The sequence below is a fragment of the Sapajus apella genome, unplaced genomic scaffold (assembly GCF_009761245.1).
Source record: "Sapajus apella isolate SASKATOON/1434 unplaced genomic scaffold, GSC_monkey_1.0 scaffold17, whole genome shotgun sequence".
NCBI classification, from domain to species: Eukaryota; Metazoa; Chordata; class Mammalia; order Primates; family Cebidae; genus Sapajus; species Sapajus apella.
In genome coordinates this window covers 28,077,446-28,094,961 of record NW_022436957.1, presented here as the reverse complement: position 1 = coordinate 28,094,961, position 17,516 = coordinate 28,077,446, and the positions used below count along the sequence as shown (strand labels likewise).

The window sequence follows — 17,516 nt, the reverse complement described above, 5'->3', positions numbered from 1 at the left end:
AAAGTGCTATCTTCTAGCCACCATTGTATGCAAAGAAAGTTTGATTATGGTTAAAAAAATACTCGAATAAATAAATAATTATGGGATCCTACTAAAAATGATGTTTTCTTTGCAAAGAAAGTTTGCTCATGGTTAAAAAATATTCAAATTATAAATAAATGCTCTTGGAATTCTACTAAACACCACATTTTCTTTTTGACTAGAAATAAACCTAATTTTAACCACATAATGGTCATTTTGTGTTGGGTGCAATGTCTGAGTTTATATTTTAAGCATTTTTTTTTAGAACCATGTTCCTTTCTGCTTTCATCTTGACATAACTTGTCAATAGACTATAATTAAAGGTGTTTGAGGTTCAGTGATTGATTCTGAATAATGAATCTATGGAGATCCTAGAGAAGATAAAAGTTGTGCCTGGCACATGTAGCAAATTTAACTCTTAGTATCGTTTTAGCCTTCCAAAATGGAAGTCCTTCAGGCCCTCACATGTGGAAACACGTGTCTTCAACAAAAGGTAGCCTTGTTAAGCTATACATGTCAAAGTGATTTTAACTTAAGATATCATGGAAAGAATTTTATTCATTCACTGTTGATTGCCAATTTGGAAGCTGAAATAAGAAGATCCTGAGTGAGGCTTTTCCCATTTCCTAACATTAAAGGAATCAGTCCCTATGTATGAGGCAGGGAGATTACTACAAACCTTTCCTTTACCTCTTGGCAAGATCGGGGAGATTGCTAAAATGAATTTTGATCCTGCGAGATCTCTTCTCCTATGCTTGTACCTAAAGGCAGTTTCAATGCAGGCCTCTTATGATTTCTTTGGAAATAGATCTTCCAAATAAGTTGGATTACCAGAAGGATAATGATTGCCATCCCAAGAGGTAACATTACAATAATAATAAAAGGAGCTCTGTGAGACAGAGGATATGATAGTTAAAGAAGGAAGGATTGTCTCACAATTATAGAACTTGTCTGTCTCGTAATGCCCATGTATTGAGGTGATGGCCTCTCATGTCTTGAGTCACAAAATGTATTATTCCGAAGACTGATGATCTGGTTCCCCCCGCCTCCTGCCAAAAGTATAAACAGAAAGTAATTGAGATTCTAAACCAAGAAGTGTTTCCAATGATGAATTTGGGAACTCAAATATTTGAGCATATTCACTATTTTAAGTCAAACAAGAGGAGTATGTTTTTTTAGCCTTTGAATAACATTCAACATAAAGATATGTATGTACTAATGGGTACTTTATGTTAATCTTTTATTGTAATTTTAAAGACATTTCACTTATTTGATTAAAGAGCGGTTCATTACCAAGTTCAAATAATTTTATTTAAAAATTTATAATGTAAAATAATCAATCTATATGATAACCAAAAATGCATTCTACCAACTATTAATAAGCATTTAAAATGTGCCAGGCAATAGATTTGGCACTGATGCTTGTTAGTAAAATTTATGTTAAAGTTGTAAACATTTTAAATAGCATGTTGAATTAACTATCAGAATGAATTACACTCTATGTTTTTCTCCTTTGCCCCACCCCTTATTTCCTACAATTTGACCAATAAATTGAAGAGACACTACATTTACTTTCGATGTTGAGATTACTTTCCTTTGCTATTTCAGTCACCCTAGCTTAAGTCAGATAAAACAATTTTATTTGGCTTCAATATGGTGCTATTTTGATCTGAAGGTCAATCTACCAACAAGCAAGAACAGTTTCTCATTATTTTCCTTTGGCACTCCAAGCGGTCTTTACTGATGTCTTTCGAGCAATGTCTGACCTCTGTTTCAATACTTCTCACAGATTTCACAGGCTGTCACCACCACTCAGCCATCACTGACACAGACAACTGTAATGGAAACAGTAACTATGGTGACCACAAGGGAGCAAATCCTGGTAAAACATGCTCAAGAGGAACTTCCACCGCCACCTCCCCAAAAGAAGCGGCAGATTACTGTGGATTCCGAAATTAGGAAAAGGTGAGAGCATCTTAAGCTTTATCTGCAAATGAGGTGGAGAAAACTTATTTATAACAGTTTTGTTGTTGGTGTTTTCACTTCAGCAGTATTTCCAGAAGTCTCAGGCACCTGTAATGTCAGTTCACGTAGTGAGAAAAATTATGAAGTATGTTTTAAAATTTTCCCAAGAAATCACTCTCCCAAAAAAAACTAAATGCTTAATGGAGATGGTGTTTTCTGGAATGGAAGAAGAAACTATAGGGGATAAACTACTATGGTAGCATTTTAATCCTAAAAGAGTTTTTTTTCTTATAAAAGGCCTGCTTGTTGAGTCCCTAGTTTTGCATTAAATATCTTTTTTCCAGTAATGGAAAGTACATTTTCATGAAGAAGTACACCTATAATAGATGAGATCCATCCTGCTAGTTTACGAGAACATAATGTCTCAATCTGCACATCCTAAATCAGGAGTAATTACAGAACAGATTTCCTGTTCTTTGATATTTATAAAATCTTATCTTGAAGGTGTTAGAATTTTTAACTGATCTTTTTGTGAATATTCAGAACTGCGCATTTTAGATAAGTTAGGTATTATGTAAATCAGTGGATATATTAAAATGATGGCAATAAAATTTTATGAGTGCAAAGCTGGCATAAAAATTATTTTAAAAGGTACAATTTTCCTCTCATTCCAGTTATTGTAATTCTAAGATTAAGAAAGAACGTTAAAATCTGCCGTATGTCTCTAAGCAGCATATGCTTAGGAACTCATGGAACACTTGACATTAGAATTTGTGTATACCAGGGAAAAGAAGTATGAAAAGAACACACACCTAAAAATAGTGTGTCAGATGTTCTAAGAAAATTTTAAAAATCTAGAAAAGTTATTCAAATATATTATTTGGGACTTTCAGTACTTCTTTATTAACTAATGACTTAAGACCTGCTTTGATAATTCCAAAGTAAATCACTGGGCCTTTTCTCCCCGTTGTGTCAGCATACCTAAGCAAATCCTCTAGTCGAGGGGTCAGCAAACTGAGACCTGCTAACCACATCTAGCATGCTGCCAGTTTCGTATGGCTCATCAGCTGAGAAGTGTTTAGACATTTTCAAATGGTTGAAAATAATCAAAAGAAAAATAATACTTTATGATGTGTAAAAATTACATGTAATTCAAATTTCAGTATTATAAATAATGTTTTAGTGGAACACAGCCATACTCATTTATTTATCATTTTTGATTACCTCCACATTACAAAGGCATAGTTTGAATAGTCGTAGCACAAACTGTATAGTCAACAAAACCCTAAATAATAAAATATTTACTATCTGTCCTGTCACAGAAAAAGCTTGTTGACCGTTCCTCCAGTCGAATGGTTCTCAAACCCTACGAATATTAGCATTTTTTGGGGGGCAGAAACTTTCAAGAACTTCTAAGGATTCTGCTTGTGATGGTGGTAGAAAGACTAATAATAATTGATGGAGAAAAAAGCATAATGGTACAAACCAATAAAGCTTTTGATGAATTTCCTTTTTATTAATCCTAGTAGGATGTACATTGATTTGTTTGTTGTCACATTAAACATGTGTTTACAGACAACCCTTAGTGGGCATATGGATTTTTAGATACTTTGCAACATTGCAACAACCCTCTGACAGTTTTCCAAACGGAGGAATAGGGACACCTAGTTGCCTAACCCTCTTAATGTCTTCAGAAATTGCCTAATACAGAAATTAACAAAACAAGGTGATTCATGTCAGTCTCTGTCTTCAGAAGCTTATTCTTGGCTCCTGTTTGGAGAATGCATTAGGTTAAAAAAAATGTGTGGTCCGACTTCTTTTTGTTTTCAAGAAAGAGTGGCTGGTGGCAAAATACTCTGTCGCCAAAATTTGTTTGCATTATAAGTTTTCAACAATTTTTATAAGTGCCTAAATGCCAAGTTCCATTGGGTACATAAAGAAAAATTCCTCAAGTAAAAACTAACGTTAATTGAAGATTTATTATGTGTTCAGTAGTAGATTCAATGCTTTATTGGCATCACATGTATTTTTCCCAATAACCTCCCAAAATGTGTATGGCTATTATTACTTTATAAAATTATACACAGCTACAGAGTACCTGAACCAGGATTTGAACTGAGGTAGCTAAAAATCTGGGCTGTATAGTAAAATGTCTTTTTCATAGATATGTGACTAAGGTAATCCTATTGATTTACCTGAAGCTATTCCAGATTATACCTGTTGTCCCTGCATATTTATAGAGAGCATCAACTTTCACTCTCAAATGTGTCCTGTTTTGGACAAAAATTTAACAAACTTATTGGAACGCTCTATATAAGACATTGGATTGATATATTTAGACTGAATGAAGATAGCAAAAAGGTAGACATTTAGGAACAAATTCATTAATTGATAATTGTCTACAAGGTGGAATCTGGTTAAAGTATTGTAATGACTAAAGAGGCATCCTGCAAATATAACCAGAAGCTTGATATTAGCTAGTGTCCCATTTCTGTCCCATGTGAAACCCACTAACATTTCACTGTCAATATCGAGGTCTTGGCCATCTGTCAAATAGTGTTTTATTTAAGTGATGTCCTCTTCCAGCTTCTAGAACACACTATCAGTTGTCACCTACCACTCTTTACCTGACTTGTTTTCTTCCTTCTGCCTAATTCCTATGGGAGTTATCTCACAAATCCATCTCTTTGCCTTTCTGACTTCTTTATCTGGATTGTCTCCTCTCATTGATTCGAGTCTGGCTCTAAGTGAATGACTCCCAAATTATGTAGTTCCAGATGTGACTCTCTCCCTCAAATTAAAGCTTTAAATCTCTAAAGCTATTTCCACTTGTGCATCCAGCCACTGCCTCAGTGTTCATTTTTATCAAATGCAAACATTTGTTCCTTCCAATTAACCATACCTACTTATACACTGCACACATATTTTAGGTATTTTAATTCATTGCTTATGTGTCTAGAGAAGCAGCAAATATTGTAAAAATCACGGCTTTTGGAATCAGAATTACTCAGGTTTGAATGCTGCCTGCTTTTCCCCCCCAACTTTTAAGTTCAAGGGATAAATGTGCAGGATTGTTACATGGGTAAATTGCAGGTTGTGGCTATTTGGTGTACAGATAATTTTGTCTCTCAGATAATCATCATAATATCTGATACATAGTTTTTCCATCCTCACCCATCTCCCGCCTTGTACCCTCAAATAGGCCCCAGTGTCTATGGTTCCCTTCTTTGTGTCCATGTGTACTCAATGTTTAACTCCCACTTATAGGTGATAACACCTGATATTCGTGAAACCTGCCTGTTTTAATTACTAGCTTATGAGCTCAGGCAAATTACTTAATAACTATGCCTCTGATTCCAATATTCTCACTTTATAAAACACCAGTCAGGAGGATTCAATAAGAAACATTTAAAAACATTGCTTTAAGGTAGTAAACATTCAATAAATGCAATAGTTATGATTCTTGTTTGGTGGTGGAGACCGTAGAGATGATAAAGACGGAGTAAGATTGCAATGGGTAGTAGGGGTGGAAGTGATGGTGGGAGAGGTAAAGATGGTAGAGATGATGGTGGTGGAGGGAGTGGTGAAGATAGCAGTCATTTCTTATTAACGGGGAAAAATTCCTCAATAAACATCATCCCAAACCTAACAAATATAAAATTACCTTCATGCCTTCCTCTTCAAAACAGAATTTACCACCTGACTTCTCCAGTTCTGTGAATCTTTCTTCTACTTTCTTCTTCTTCTTTATTATAATTAGATTATTGGGCAAGTGCCATCATTTCAGTCATTTCATGATAATTCTAATTGTCAGGTCCATAACCTGAGCCATATACCTCACTCTGGGGAGAACTGCTCTCCTTTCTAATCGATGTATCTAAAATTAATATATCTAAAATGTTGCTTTTTGCTGTCTCTCCAGACCTTCAAATTCCCATAACTCCAGAAGTCTCCAAAATAAAATCCAGGCCCTTCCTATGGCATTCAATATTATTCTCATTCTCCACTAATTTTATGTCTAGCTTCCCAATAATCATTTCACTTCAGCCAGTAAATTCCATTACATTCACTTTGTTATATGCCTTCATGCTACTCACATAAAATTTCTCATTGCCAGTCACAACAAAGGAAACCTATTACTATACTTCTTTATATTTACTTAGATCCCATTATAGTAAATACTGCGCATATAATAACCAATAAATGTTTGTTGAGAGAGTAAATGATATATAATTCAAATAATTATAGTAACTAAAATTTGACATTCCAATATCATTTAAAAATTCTACCTAGCTCTTCCTGGAATTGTTCTGAAAAATATACATGTGACAATTCTAATAATCTTTAATTATTCCAGTTTTACCCATTGGGGTATCCTTATTTACTGAAAACGATTAAGGGATTTAAAACTCAGCTCTCTACCATAGCATAGTTTCTTAACCATGTGAGGTACATTTAGTTGATTCCTAAATAATTACACAGTTTCTACATATGTTGTATTTATTGCATAAATTTTCCTCCTTACACTGAGATTTACAAAAATGTCTGGTGATTTGGGTCACAAGATAATTACTTCTAATAGCAAATTATTCTTGCAATTCAGTGATATTACTTTACATGTAGGTAATTATCAGAGCATGGAACTCAGGCTAGGTTAAAAGTAGATCTGTTATCTAGTTAATTGATATTTATCCAGGAGATTACTTCCTAATCATGTAGCAGTTATTTTAAGGGATTTTTCAAAAAAGCTTTAGTTTATACTTTTGTAGCAACAGGCAAAACGAATGGCAAATTGTTTTTAAGTAAATACCATCTCAATAAAGAAAATTTCCCCCAAGTAAAGTGTTCGTAAATAAATATTTTTATCCTCAAGGACAATATAGAGGCATTTTGAAATGCCTTAATTCACCTGATCTCTGTTTTTGTTTGTTTGTTTGTTTTCTCCAGGGTAAGCAGACAGAATGTAAGATTACTTTCTCTGGCTATTGCCTACATGCTAAATAAGTGGAAGGATAAATTGGCAGATCTACATATCTGAATTATTACTATATATTCTACTTTTCAGCTTGTTTCTGTTTTTTGTTTGTTTGATTTTCTTTCTTTGTATGGCTGCTGTCCGGATTAAGTTAAATTGTGTCACACCTCTCTGGAAGGAAGATAGATAACTAAGACCACTCTTTCTGCAGTTCTACGAGATTCATGCTTAAAACATTTTTGTTTTAGATATTTGTTATAACTTTGGTTTCTAAATTAAAATCTGAAAGTTGTATGGGAAAATACACCAATTTATTTGAAGGACCTAATTAGATGATTAATGTATCCATGAATCATTTTTTTACGTTCTATATGATAAATTGTTCCTAAAATATCTGGGATGTTGAACTCAGTAATGACATTTTTGCCCCTTGGCACAGCCCATAGAAACAAAACATTTTAGGTGATTTACTTCTTTTTTTCCTAAGGAGACTAGACTTGTCCGTGGTTACAGGTTAATTGAGGTCCAGAAAGGTTAAATCACTTGCTTTCAGTTGCAAAATAAAGACTAGTACTGAGTCTCCTAATTCCATTCTAGTATTATAGTTGCAATGTCATGTTTCTTTATATGTATTAAAGTGAAATGACCTTGGTCGTAAATTCAAGTTTCACTTTAGACACTATTTTTTTTTGTTGTTGTTTTTTTGTTTTTTTGTTTTTTTTTTAAAGAAACCTTGCATACCATCTTCAGATCCTCAAAAAGGAAGGTAACCGTTTACTAAATATCCTTGAAATTATTTTGTCTTATACATCAAGAATAAGCCAATAACAGTGTTTTGAACAATATAGTAATATGAATTCTAGTGAATGCTATGGGATCAGATTGCTGTTCTTAGTAGAACGGCAATATTCAAACTTCAGTGCATGAAAGACCATCATCATCTGGAAGCTTCTTTGAAATGCAGATTTGGAGGGCCCTTCCCAAACCTGCTGAATCAGAAACTCTGCTGGTGGGCCCAAAAATATTTTACGAGCACTCTAGGTGATACTGATACACCATAAAATTTGAGAATCCTCACAACTTTCATGAAAACAGTGGTTCTCATATTTCAGCATGCATCGGAGTCACCAGAGTTTCTAATACTAATAGGTGTGGAGGGGTGCCCAAGAATTTTAATTTCTAACAAGGTCACAGGTGATCCTGCTGCTACTGATTTAGGGCCCGCACTTTGGAAATCAGTTCACTAGAGTGTCTTCTCAGTTACAGTCTGAACCCTGATTCTCTTTCCTCATGCCAGCCCCCATAAAGGGTCCATCTATTCCTAGGTAGCTTGTGGGCTACTACTAATGCATTTTATAACACCTCTGCTGCTTAATGATGAAATGATGTATCCATATGTCTGTTTCATCCACTAGACTTAAAGCTTCCCTGGGCCAGGATCCATTCCTTGTTCCTTGCCTGTATGGAGTCTTCTGTGTGGTAGATGTTCCATTCATGCTGTGAATAGAAATGCACTATAATGAGAACTGGTCCCATAAGATACTATATGGATCTCTGGATTTCTTGCTATGGAGCTATGTGGAAATGTATTCTTCCAGAATGCAAGGCATAAAAGAATATCAACAAGGAAGAAGACAGGATCACTTTTCCAGAGCTGTGACATACAGTTTTGTTTGTTCTTTGAGTGAAGAAAATGGTACTCACACTTATTTATCTAACAGGAGGAGCCCAGCTGAATGCAAATAAAAGTCAGCTTTTAATCAGAAAACCCAAACTGTTTCTATTCCCTTACTTCTGATTCTTTCCTTTACCCTCTCATACTCCACATCAAGCATTGAAACTGCTCTCAGCAAGGTCACTAGAGAGCTCCTTAATTACCAGCTCCAAAGGTCACTCTTCAGTTCTTATCCTTTTAGACCTTTGTCTTGTGCTTGACAGCGATGATTAGTCCCTTCTTGAAATTTTTCTCTCCTGCAGTTTCTGTGACATTGTTCTCTCCTGTTTTCTTTCTCCTGCTTTCAGACCATGTCTTTTCAGTCTTCTATTCCTGCCCTTTCATGTCAGGCTCTGTAAGACTCAAATCTTGGTTTCATTTTCTTCTTATGATACTTTCTCTTTTTGGGAAATATCATTTATAATCTTTATCATTCACTTATATTTATGATTCACTAATTGATATTTCCAACTCACCCTCTCTCCTGATGTCCATACTTGTATAATTCAAATGCTTATAGGCTACGTATTCCTGGATTTCTTACTGGAATCTCAAATGTAGTTTTGCAGTTTAGATCGGACAACTCTAGGGAGGGTCGTTCACTTCAAAGTCTTTAAGAATGGCGCATCCTGAACTTGTGCAGTGAACAACCTGTGCCACCATTCAAAGTGGTCTTGGTATCTGCCATATCACTAAATCCCTCCCAATGTACCTGTCAAATTCTATTTAATTTGTTATTGTTTCTACATCCTTGCTGCCTTCACTCCAGTTTAAACTGAATTCTTTCTGTGTAAAATTTTTAACTGATTTCTCTGGCTCTGCTCTTACCTCTTTTATCCATGCTCTTCACAGCCTCTCAAGGGATATCTTAAAATGCAGTTTTAATTAGATCATTCCCCTGCCCATAAATCTTGAAATGCGTGGCATGGAAATTCTTTTGTAATGTTTAACTACCTACCTCTCCAGCTTCACTCCCTTCTCCTCTGCTCCTTTTTAAAAAATATATACCAGTGCTGCTCAAAATAATCTGCGAACATTTTATTACCAGTCTACAATTACGATAGGAAGTTTAAGCCAGAATATAAATCAATGTACAGTTTCCTTTGTCAAGAAAGTTTGGCAATTAAAAGCAAAATAAGATGAAATTGTTTAGTGACGCCATTGATTTATACTCTGGTGAAAACTCTATTCTTCTTACAGACTAATAGCGAACAGTTCACTGCATTTTGACCCACACTGTCCTGTGGTTTAGCTTAAATTAACCACTCTTTGGTCTCCAAATGCTCTATACTTTGGTTCTGTCTCTTCGTACCTACTGTTTTTTCTACCTAAGATTCTCTTTAGATAACCTTTCTTTATCCCATCCCCAAATTCCCTGCCACCCTGCCACTAACTACCTTGTCTTTCTGGGTACATAACCTCTCAGGCAGTTCTCAGCCTTTTTAACACTTCCTTTAAAACATTTGCCAAATTGTTCTGTAATGACTTTGTTTTTGCATGCCTGTATCTCTAGTAAACTCTTTAAGGGAAGGAACCGTTTCTTGTCATCTCTAGACCTACAGTGCATAAACCAGAAGTCAGCCCATAGTAGGTATTGAATAAATATTTACTGGATGTTGATGAGGTATTTTCCAGGTTTTGTGCAAGTCTTGTTAGGAAAACAAAATCACTGTAAGTGACTTAAAGAGAGGAAATGTAATGCAAGGAATTGGCTAATCAGGTAGTGGAAAACAGAAGCAGCGCAGGGGATGGAGAAGCAATTCAAAGCACTAGCAACATAAGGAAGCTGCTAATATCCCTAGAGCTGGAGGAACAATACAGAAAAAGTGATATTACCAGAGCTCAGAAGCTGGGACTTTCTAACACCGATTAAACTAAAGTTAGGACTGCCAGGCAGAAAATTGGATTGTTGAAGAGGGAGCTATCCAGAGAAAACTGAAGCCACAGTAGAGATATAGCTGCTCTGGAAATGCCACCCAAGGTAGTTTGAGAAGAAAATGTACTTTGTCTTTTCTCTTCCTCCCACCTTCCAATATTCTGCCACTGCCTCCAAGTTAACAATTAGTGTTGGGAAATGTATATCCCTCTGATATGGAACGGACAGAAGAAAAGTGGGGAATAGATCTGAGAGCAGATGGGCATATTACCGCACAGATGGGTTCTGGCCTTACATCTTCTACTCATAAACTATGTGACTTAATCAAGTCACTTCATCTCCCCAAGAATCTATTTTCCCCCCCCTGAAATGGAATTCATATGGCCTTCCTTGTTTGCCCTCACATTGTGAAAATTATATTACATGTGTTTGTCTTGAAGAATGTTTACATGAAAAGAAACCTTCTTTCCCCAGAAGAAAGTTGAGTTTCTAATTATTAATTCAGAAATGGTATCTTCCCATGACCACATTTATGCGATAATAGAAAATATTATTCTTATTCTGACATCTTCTGAGAATATTCTTAGTAAAGTCCTCCCTAGTCAGAAACGTTTATCTTTACAAATGAACACACATTATGTTGCCACAGAGATATAAAAATGATGCCAGGCTGTGATGGACTGAATTGCATCCTCCCTAAATTCTTAAACTGAAGCCCTAATGTCCAATGTGATGGAATTTGGAAATGGAGACTTTGGAAGATAATTTGATTTAGATGAGGTCAGGAAGATAGGGCTCTCTTGAGGAGTTTAGGACCCTTATAAGAAGACACAACAAAGAGCTTGCTTGCTCTTTCTCCCTGCCTTGGGAGGACACAGCACAAAGGAGGTTGTATTAGGTTGTTCTTGGCACTGCTGTAAAGAAATAACTGAGACTGGGTAGCGTATAAGAAAAGAGATTTAATTGGCTCATTGTTCTGCAAGCTGTAGAGGAAGTATGGTGGCATCTGCTTCTGGGGAGGCCTCAGGAAGCTTCCAGTCGTGATGGAAGACAAAGGGGGAACAGGCACATCACATGGAAGAATAGGAGAAAGTGAATGAGACACTGCAGAGGGAAGTGGCACACATTTGTAAATGACCATATCTCAGGAGAACTCACAGTCACAAAGGCAACACTAAGGTATGAGGGATCCGCCCCCATGATCTAAACACCTCCCATCAGGCCCTATCTCCAGCACTGGATTTGGGAAGGGATGAACATCTGAACTATACCAGGGGCTATCTACAAGCCAGGAAGAAGGCTGTCACCAGGAACACACCCTGCTGGCACCTTAATTTTGGAATTCTAGCCTATAGAACTGTGAGAAATAAGCAGGTGTTGATTAAGCCACCCAGTCTATGGTATTTGGTTATGACAGCACAAGCTGACCAAAAACTGGCTTTGAAAAGCAGTGAGTATTATTCTTGTTTTGACTAAAGTTCATAGAGGTGCTCACTAACAGGTTAGATGGATTGAAATAGTTCATGATGCTGGCAATGGGGCAGTAAGTACATATCAGTTTGAAATGGCTTTCCACATTACACTAGGTTGTTTCTGAAACCTGATTGGCAGTCATTTAAACTTGAAAGACCCACAAGCATGTTGAATTCTCTTACACTCAAAGACCTTTCACACTGATAGTGATTAAAGTTTAAATTGCCTCCTATAGGGTACAAGTCACCATTCAATTCATGGTGGGTTTCTTTAAACACTTCTATAGTCAATTCACAACATTTCAAGAATGGTGAAACCCCATCTCTTCTAAAAATATAAAAATTAGCCTGACATGGTGGCACATGCCTGTAGTCCCAGCTACTCGGGAGGTTGAGGCAGAAGAATTGCTTGAACCCAGGAGGTGGAGGTTGGAGTGAGTCAAGATTGTGCCACTGCCCTTTAGCCTTGGTGACAGAGTGAGAAACCATCTAAAAAAAAAAAAAAAAAAAAAAAAAAAGTGACAGTAACATTAGTTTGCATGCTAATTTTCCTATTCACTCAACTAATATCTAATGGATTGCTATGATTTGTAAAACACTCCAGTTACTTTAACTGTAAACCATACCTAACTTTTCCCTGAGGAAGTTTGCACCCAGCGTAAACTGTCGTGAAGTAAAAGTACTAACAAAATGTTAGAAAAGTTGCAAGGGAGAAAAGTTCATCTTCTGCTTGAGAGTTAGGCATGAAGGCTCATGGGAAAATTACCATTCGACTCGACAATTAAAGAGAAGGGAAGCATTGGGCTCAAGATGAGGGAAAGTGACAATTCAACACAGGAGAAAGCCTATATATGAAGAAAACATTACATGGGATTATTAAGTATTCTTGTTTGTCTACAGCAGAAGTAAGGAGTAAAGGAAGTTTAGAAGTAAGGACTGAGGTTGAAAAAGTAGGTTGGGTTCATAATAACTAAAGGTATTCAGTAAAAGATTAAGGAATATAGTCTTTAACCTTCTGGTCATGGGGAGTCATTGCATATTTTTGAGAGAGAGAAATATGATGTGATTACTGTCAACCATACCATTTGATCTCGAGAGTTGGGAGAGAGAGGCCATCTTATCTTCAATTCATAGACTGGGAAGCGGGGGTCAGAAAAGTTTTTTCTAAAGGGCCAGACAGTAAATATTTTAGGTTTTGTGTATCACAAAATTTATTTTACAACTGCTCAACTCTGCTGCTATAGCTGGAAAGCAGCCATAAACAACGTATAAATGAATGAGCATGATTACATTCCAAAAAAATTTTATTTACCAAATTAGATGGCAGGCTGATTTTGTCCCAAGAACACACTTTGGGGATTCCTGCACTAATGGGTAAAATGAGATTATTTGCTATTGATTTTTGTTTATATGTTTTATTGTCTTTGTTATGGCTGTGTTTGCAGTTTTTATTCTTGTTATTTCTATTATGACTTTTACTCTATCAGTCATTAACAAGAGGCTTAAACAAATACGACCATTCTCACACATGAGAAAGTGAGGAAAAACATAGGACTGGCTTGAAGTCAGTAAAGAAGCGTTGTGGAAGATAATAACAATGGCTAATATGTATATGGCTTCTACCAACTATTTGCTAGATATTAATATATCTAACAATTAAATAGCATTACAAAGTAAATTTTATTGTCACCCTTTTGCTGATGATAACAATGTGTCACAGAAATTTCAAGTGACTTACTCATGATCACATAGTTTACAAAAAGTAGTGCAGCTAGGATTTGAACCCAGACAGCCTCGCTTGGGATGCTGCCTTTGGAAACTCCATGCCTTGCTGTCTTTTAATAAGTTAAAGAGGATTCCATCAAATTATTTAGCTGAAATAAAATGCTTGACTGGAGCTCTTTAAGGACTTGCCAAAATCCGTGGAAACTGTGTACTGACTCTAGATTGTGTCTGTTCTACATTCTGACATATCATTGACTGAAGTACCCCATGGGAACATTTGATTATCTTTGAATACAGAGGCCTTTTTCACTGAAATTTTTTTTTTAATTTAGGTGTCTTTTTCAACATCAAAAAATGAGTGGAATATCCATAAAATTGAACTTTTTTTCCAAGTGCAAGACTTCTGGAGTTCAGCATTGTCTTAACCACATTATGTAATAAGTAATAACTTTTGTCTTCGATTCTTAATATTTTTTCTGATGTCAGAAGATGTATCATCAGATTAGAAAGTTGAAGATTTTAGGAAATTAAGTGAAATTCCAAAGTAATAATAAATTGCAAAAGAAATTTTTTTATATTGCCATTAGGGTACAAAGTATACAACTAAGGATCATAGTTTAGGCTAATGAAAATTTTTTGAAGTAATACCCTGATATTAGAGACTCCAATCAAATTCTGCTATAATCCAAGACAGCATAGTTGAAACCACCAAATTACTATTCTATGTAGCAATGAACAGGAATTTTAAGTTGACTTTTTTTTTTCTTTATTTTAAGATGGGTTTCTCTTTCATTTGGAACAAAAGAAACATGTAGTACAATAGAAATCTTTGGATTCAGATAGACCTGTTCTTGAATCTTAGCTCAGTGCTTCACTGTGTATTGAAACTAAAGGAGGATCTTCAAGTTTTCTATTCACGATCAGTCTACAAAAATACAAATTATGAATAACATACAAGGTTTCTTAACAGATGAATTAAGTTTTGTTTTTGAAAGCTTGTGACTTAAGATGTTTAAAATGACACTTGTCTCTTTTTTTGTACTTTAAATTTGATTGACTGGATGCCTGGTATTTAAAAAACTTTAGGTGATATAGGAGTATAATTTTAAGCAGCTTTATAGAACACAAATGTCCACATATTTAATAAGATATTAAAAAATTAGCTAAAAATAACTAACTTGGGAAAGAAAACTACTTGGTACACAATCCAGAAAATTTTACTAAATTATTTGAACTAAGCATGCCTCTCCAAAATGTGGTCACATTTTCTCAAGAGATTCTACGTATTATGACTTCAAGGTAATTTTGTGTGTATCAAAATGGCAGAAGGCATTTTAACTGTGCATCTGAGAGTGTCTTACTAACATATTATTTGTATACCATATTATCTATATCTTTCGACATTTTATGTTTCTGTGTAAGTAAAACTTCCATGAAAAATCCATTTGTCACCATATTATCGTTATGTAGATAAGAAAATGAAAGAGAAGCCAAATTGAAGACAAGCTGTGAAAGGGAATGTGCGCCCTCTAGTGACCCACATTTATTTCTCACGGGGACATAGGCAGCTTTTTGGTTTCATCATTTTAAATACACTTTAAATTTGATCTTAAAATATATGACTCAGGATTTTCACCTGGAGTATATTGCATTGTATGATCATAGATTTATTACTATGACAATGTTTCATCTATCATTTAAGAGAATATGTCTATTAACCTGTGTTAAGGTGATTTTCTTGCACAGAAGTGTGTTTCAAAGGGATTTTCAATTTATAAAATGAAAAATAGGCCTCACGCATCTGTGGCTTAGCAGCATTTTATTTCCCACCCTCTGGGTCATGCAATTTTTGTCCACATGTTTTCACATTCCTTGGCTTTATAACAAATTCCTCTAATATAGCTGTATCTGATATTTTAGAATTTGTGGGGGTTTCTTAGCGCTTAATTTTTAAGGTTGTGTTTTTCAAAGACATATAAACAGAACTTACAAGTGTGACTTCTGTTCAACCATGCCACACTTTAGAAATAAAAAAGAAAGAAAGATTACCACTGTTTTTTGAAATGATTAAGATTCAATACCAAATTAAGGTAGGAAGATTATTTTAATGTCATTTCTACCCACTAGCTGTCAAAATATTTTAGGTAAGTTTTACTTTGTGCAGAGAAACAATATTTCACAACAGTTTTATTCTCTTCTGTGCAATCAACCGTTCTAGGGGTGGAAAGATGAATATCAATGCCAGATAACTCAGAAATTTCTGGCATTAATAGCTTCAAATATTAAATCACTGAATTTGTATGCCAGGGCATATATTTTAAAAAGCAAAATTTTAATACATATTAAGTATATAATTTGATATGCTATCATTGACAGTAAAGAAGATGTACAATTTTAAGGACAATATTTTGTGTTTGGACTAGAATTCAGCTTTAGAGGCACATGTTAAATAGGCATATTTTAGGACAAGGTAAATGCCACAGAAATTGATTTTTTAGTATCTTTTAAAGATGCATTTCAGTGCAATCTGGAATCATTAAATTTTACTGTTCCAAAACATATTATTTTATGAGTGATGTGCTTAAAATTACACATATAAAAGTAGAAATACATCTGAGACCTTGCAAATATAAGAAAAATGAGGTTTATGATAGAAATGTTAATATAGCAGTTTCTGCTAACTGAAGACAGCGTCCGTTCTCATCTGTCATGTTGTTCCAGGTGCTGTGTAAACCATTGAAAAGAGTTTATAGGCTTTTTATTGTAACTGGGAATTATAACATCTTTAGGTTTTATTTAATTTGATTGCTAGATGAATAGATTAATGTAATCGGAATATCTGAGCAAAGCTAATCTCAGTTTTGTATCTTGGGTCAAAACTTCTTTAATTAGAGAGGTAAGTAAACATATTTACAAGTAATTTTTTAAAAGCATTTGTATTGTAGACCCAGAAAATCTGAGACAGGTCTCAACTAATTTAGAAAGTTGATTTTGTCAAGGTTGAAGTCGTGCGCCAGTGACACAGCCTCAGCGAGTCCTGATGACATGTGGCCACGGTGGTTAGCATGGGGCTTGGATTTACACATTTTAGGGAGGTGTGAGATATCAATCAAGTACACTTAAGAAATAACATTGGTTTAGTCCAGAAAGGACAGCTAAGTGGGGGTGGAGGCTTACAGGCTATATGTAAATTTACACATTTTCTGGTTCACAATTGGTTGACTTGGTCTAAAGACCTGCGATTAATTGAAAAGAATATTTGGGTTGAGATAAGAGATTGTACAGACCAAAGTTATCATGCAGATGAAGCTTTCAGCTAGCAGGCTTCAGAGAGAACAGCCTGTAAAATGTTTCTTATCAGACTTAAAGTCTGTGCTGGTGTTAATGCCAGAGAGGTATAATGAGACAAGTCTGACCCCCACTTTCCTTCATGGCCTGAACCAGTCTTTCAAGTTGAATTTTAAGAGCCCTGGTTGAGGAGGAAGTCTGTTTAGAGGCGATGCTGGATTTTTATTTTTGGTTTATGGTATGTTTTTACTTCAAGACGAGTTTGATAAGAGCTTTTAAATTTTTACCATTTAAAGCAAGAAGTCGATGAACATGGAAGAAATTAAGTAATTTACCCAAGAAAGCACCAAAAAGATGAAAATTAGGAATTAAAACCTGTAGTGCCTGATTTTCAGTTGAGTGTGTGTGTGTGTGTGTGTGTGTGTGTGTGTATGTGTGTGTGTGTTCACGTGTATAAATATGTGTATGCATATGTGTTTG

At 35.3% G+C, this 17,516-nt stretch overlaps 1 protein-coding gene across 11 annotated transcripts in view; it reads left to right on the top strand.

Moving 5' to 3' along the window:
* The window catches only part of DMD (dystrophin), a 2,282,798-nt gene that overhangs the window by 807,798 nt on the left and 1,457,484 nt on the right, over positions 1–17,516 (top strand). For 10 of the 11 annotated variants that reach the window (XM_032285804.1, XM_032285805.1, XM_032285797.1 and 7 more), the window contains one exon: positions 1,811–1,986. In XM_032285804.1, the coding sequence (XP_032141695.1) occupies positions 1,811–1,986 (176 nt within the window). Of the gene's footprint in view, positions 1–312; positions 515–1,810; positions 1,987–17,516 lie in introns of those variants that run through there. The other variant, XM_032285808.1, reaches the window with a different exon arrangement.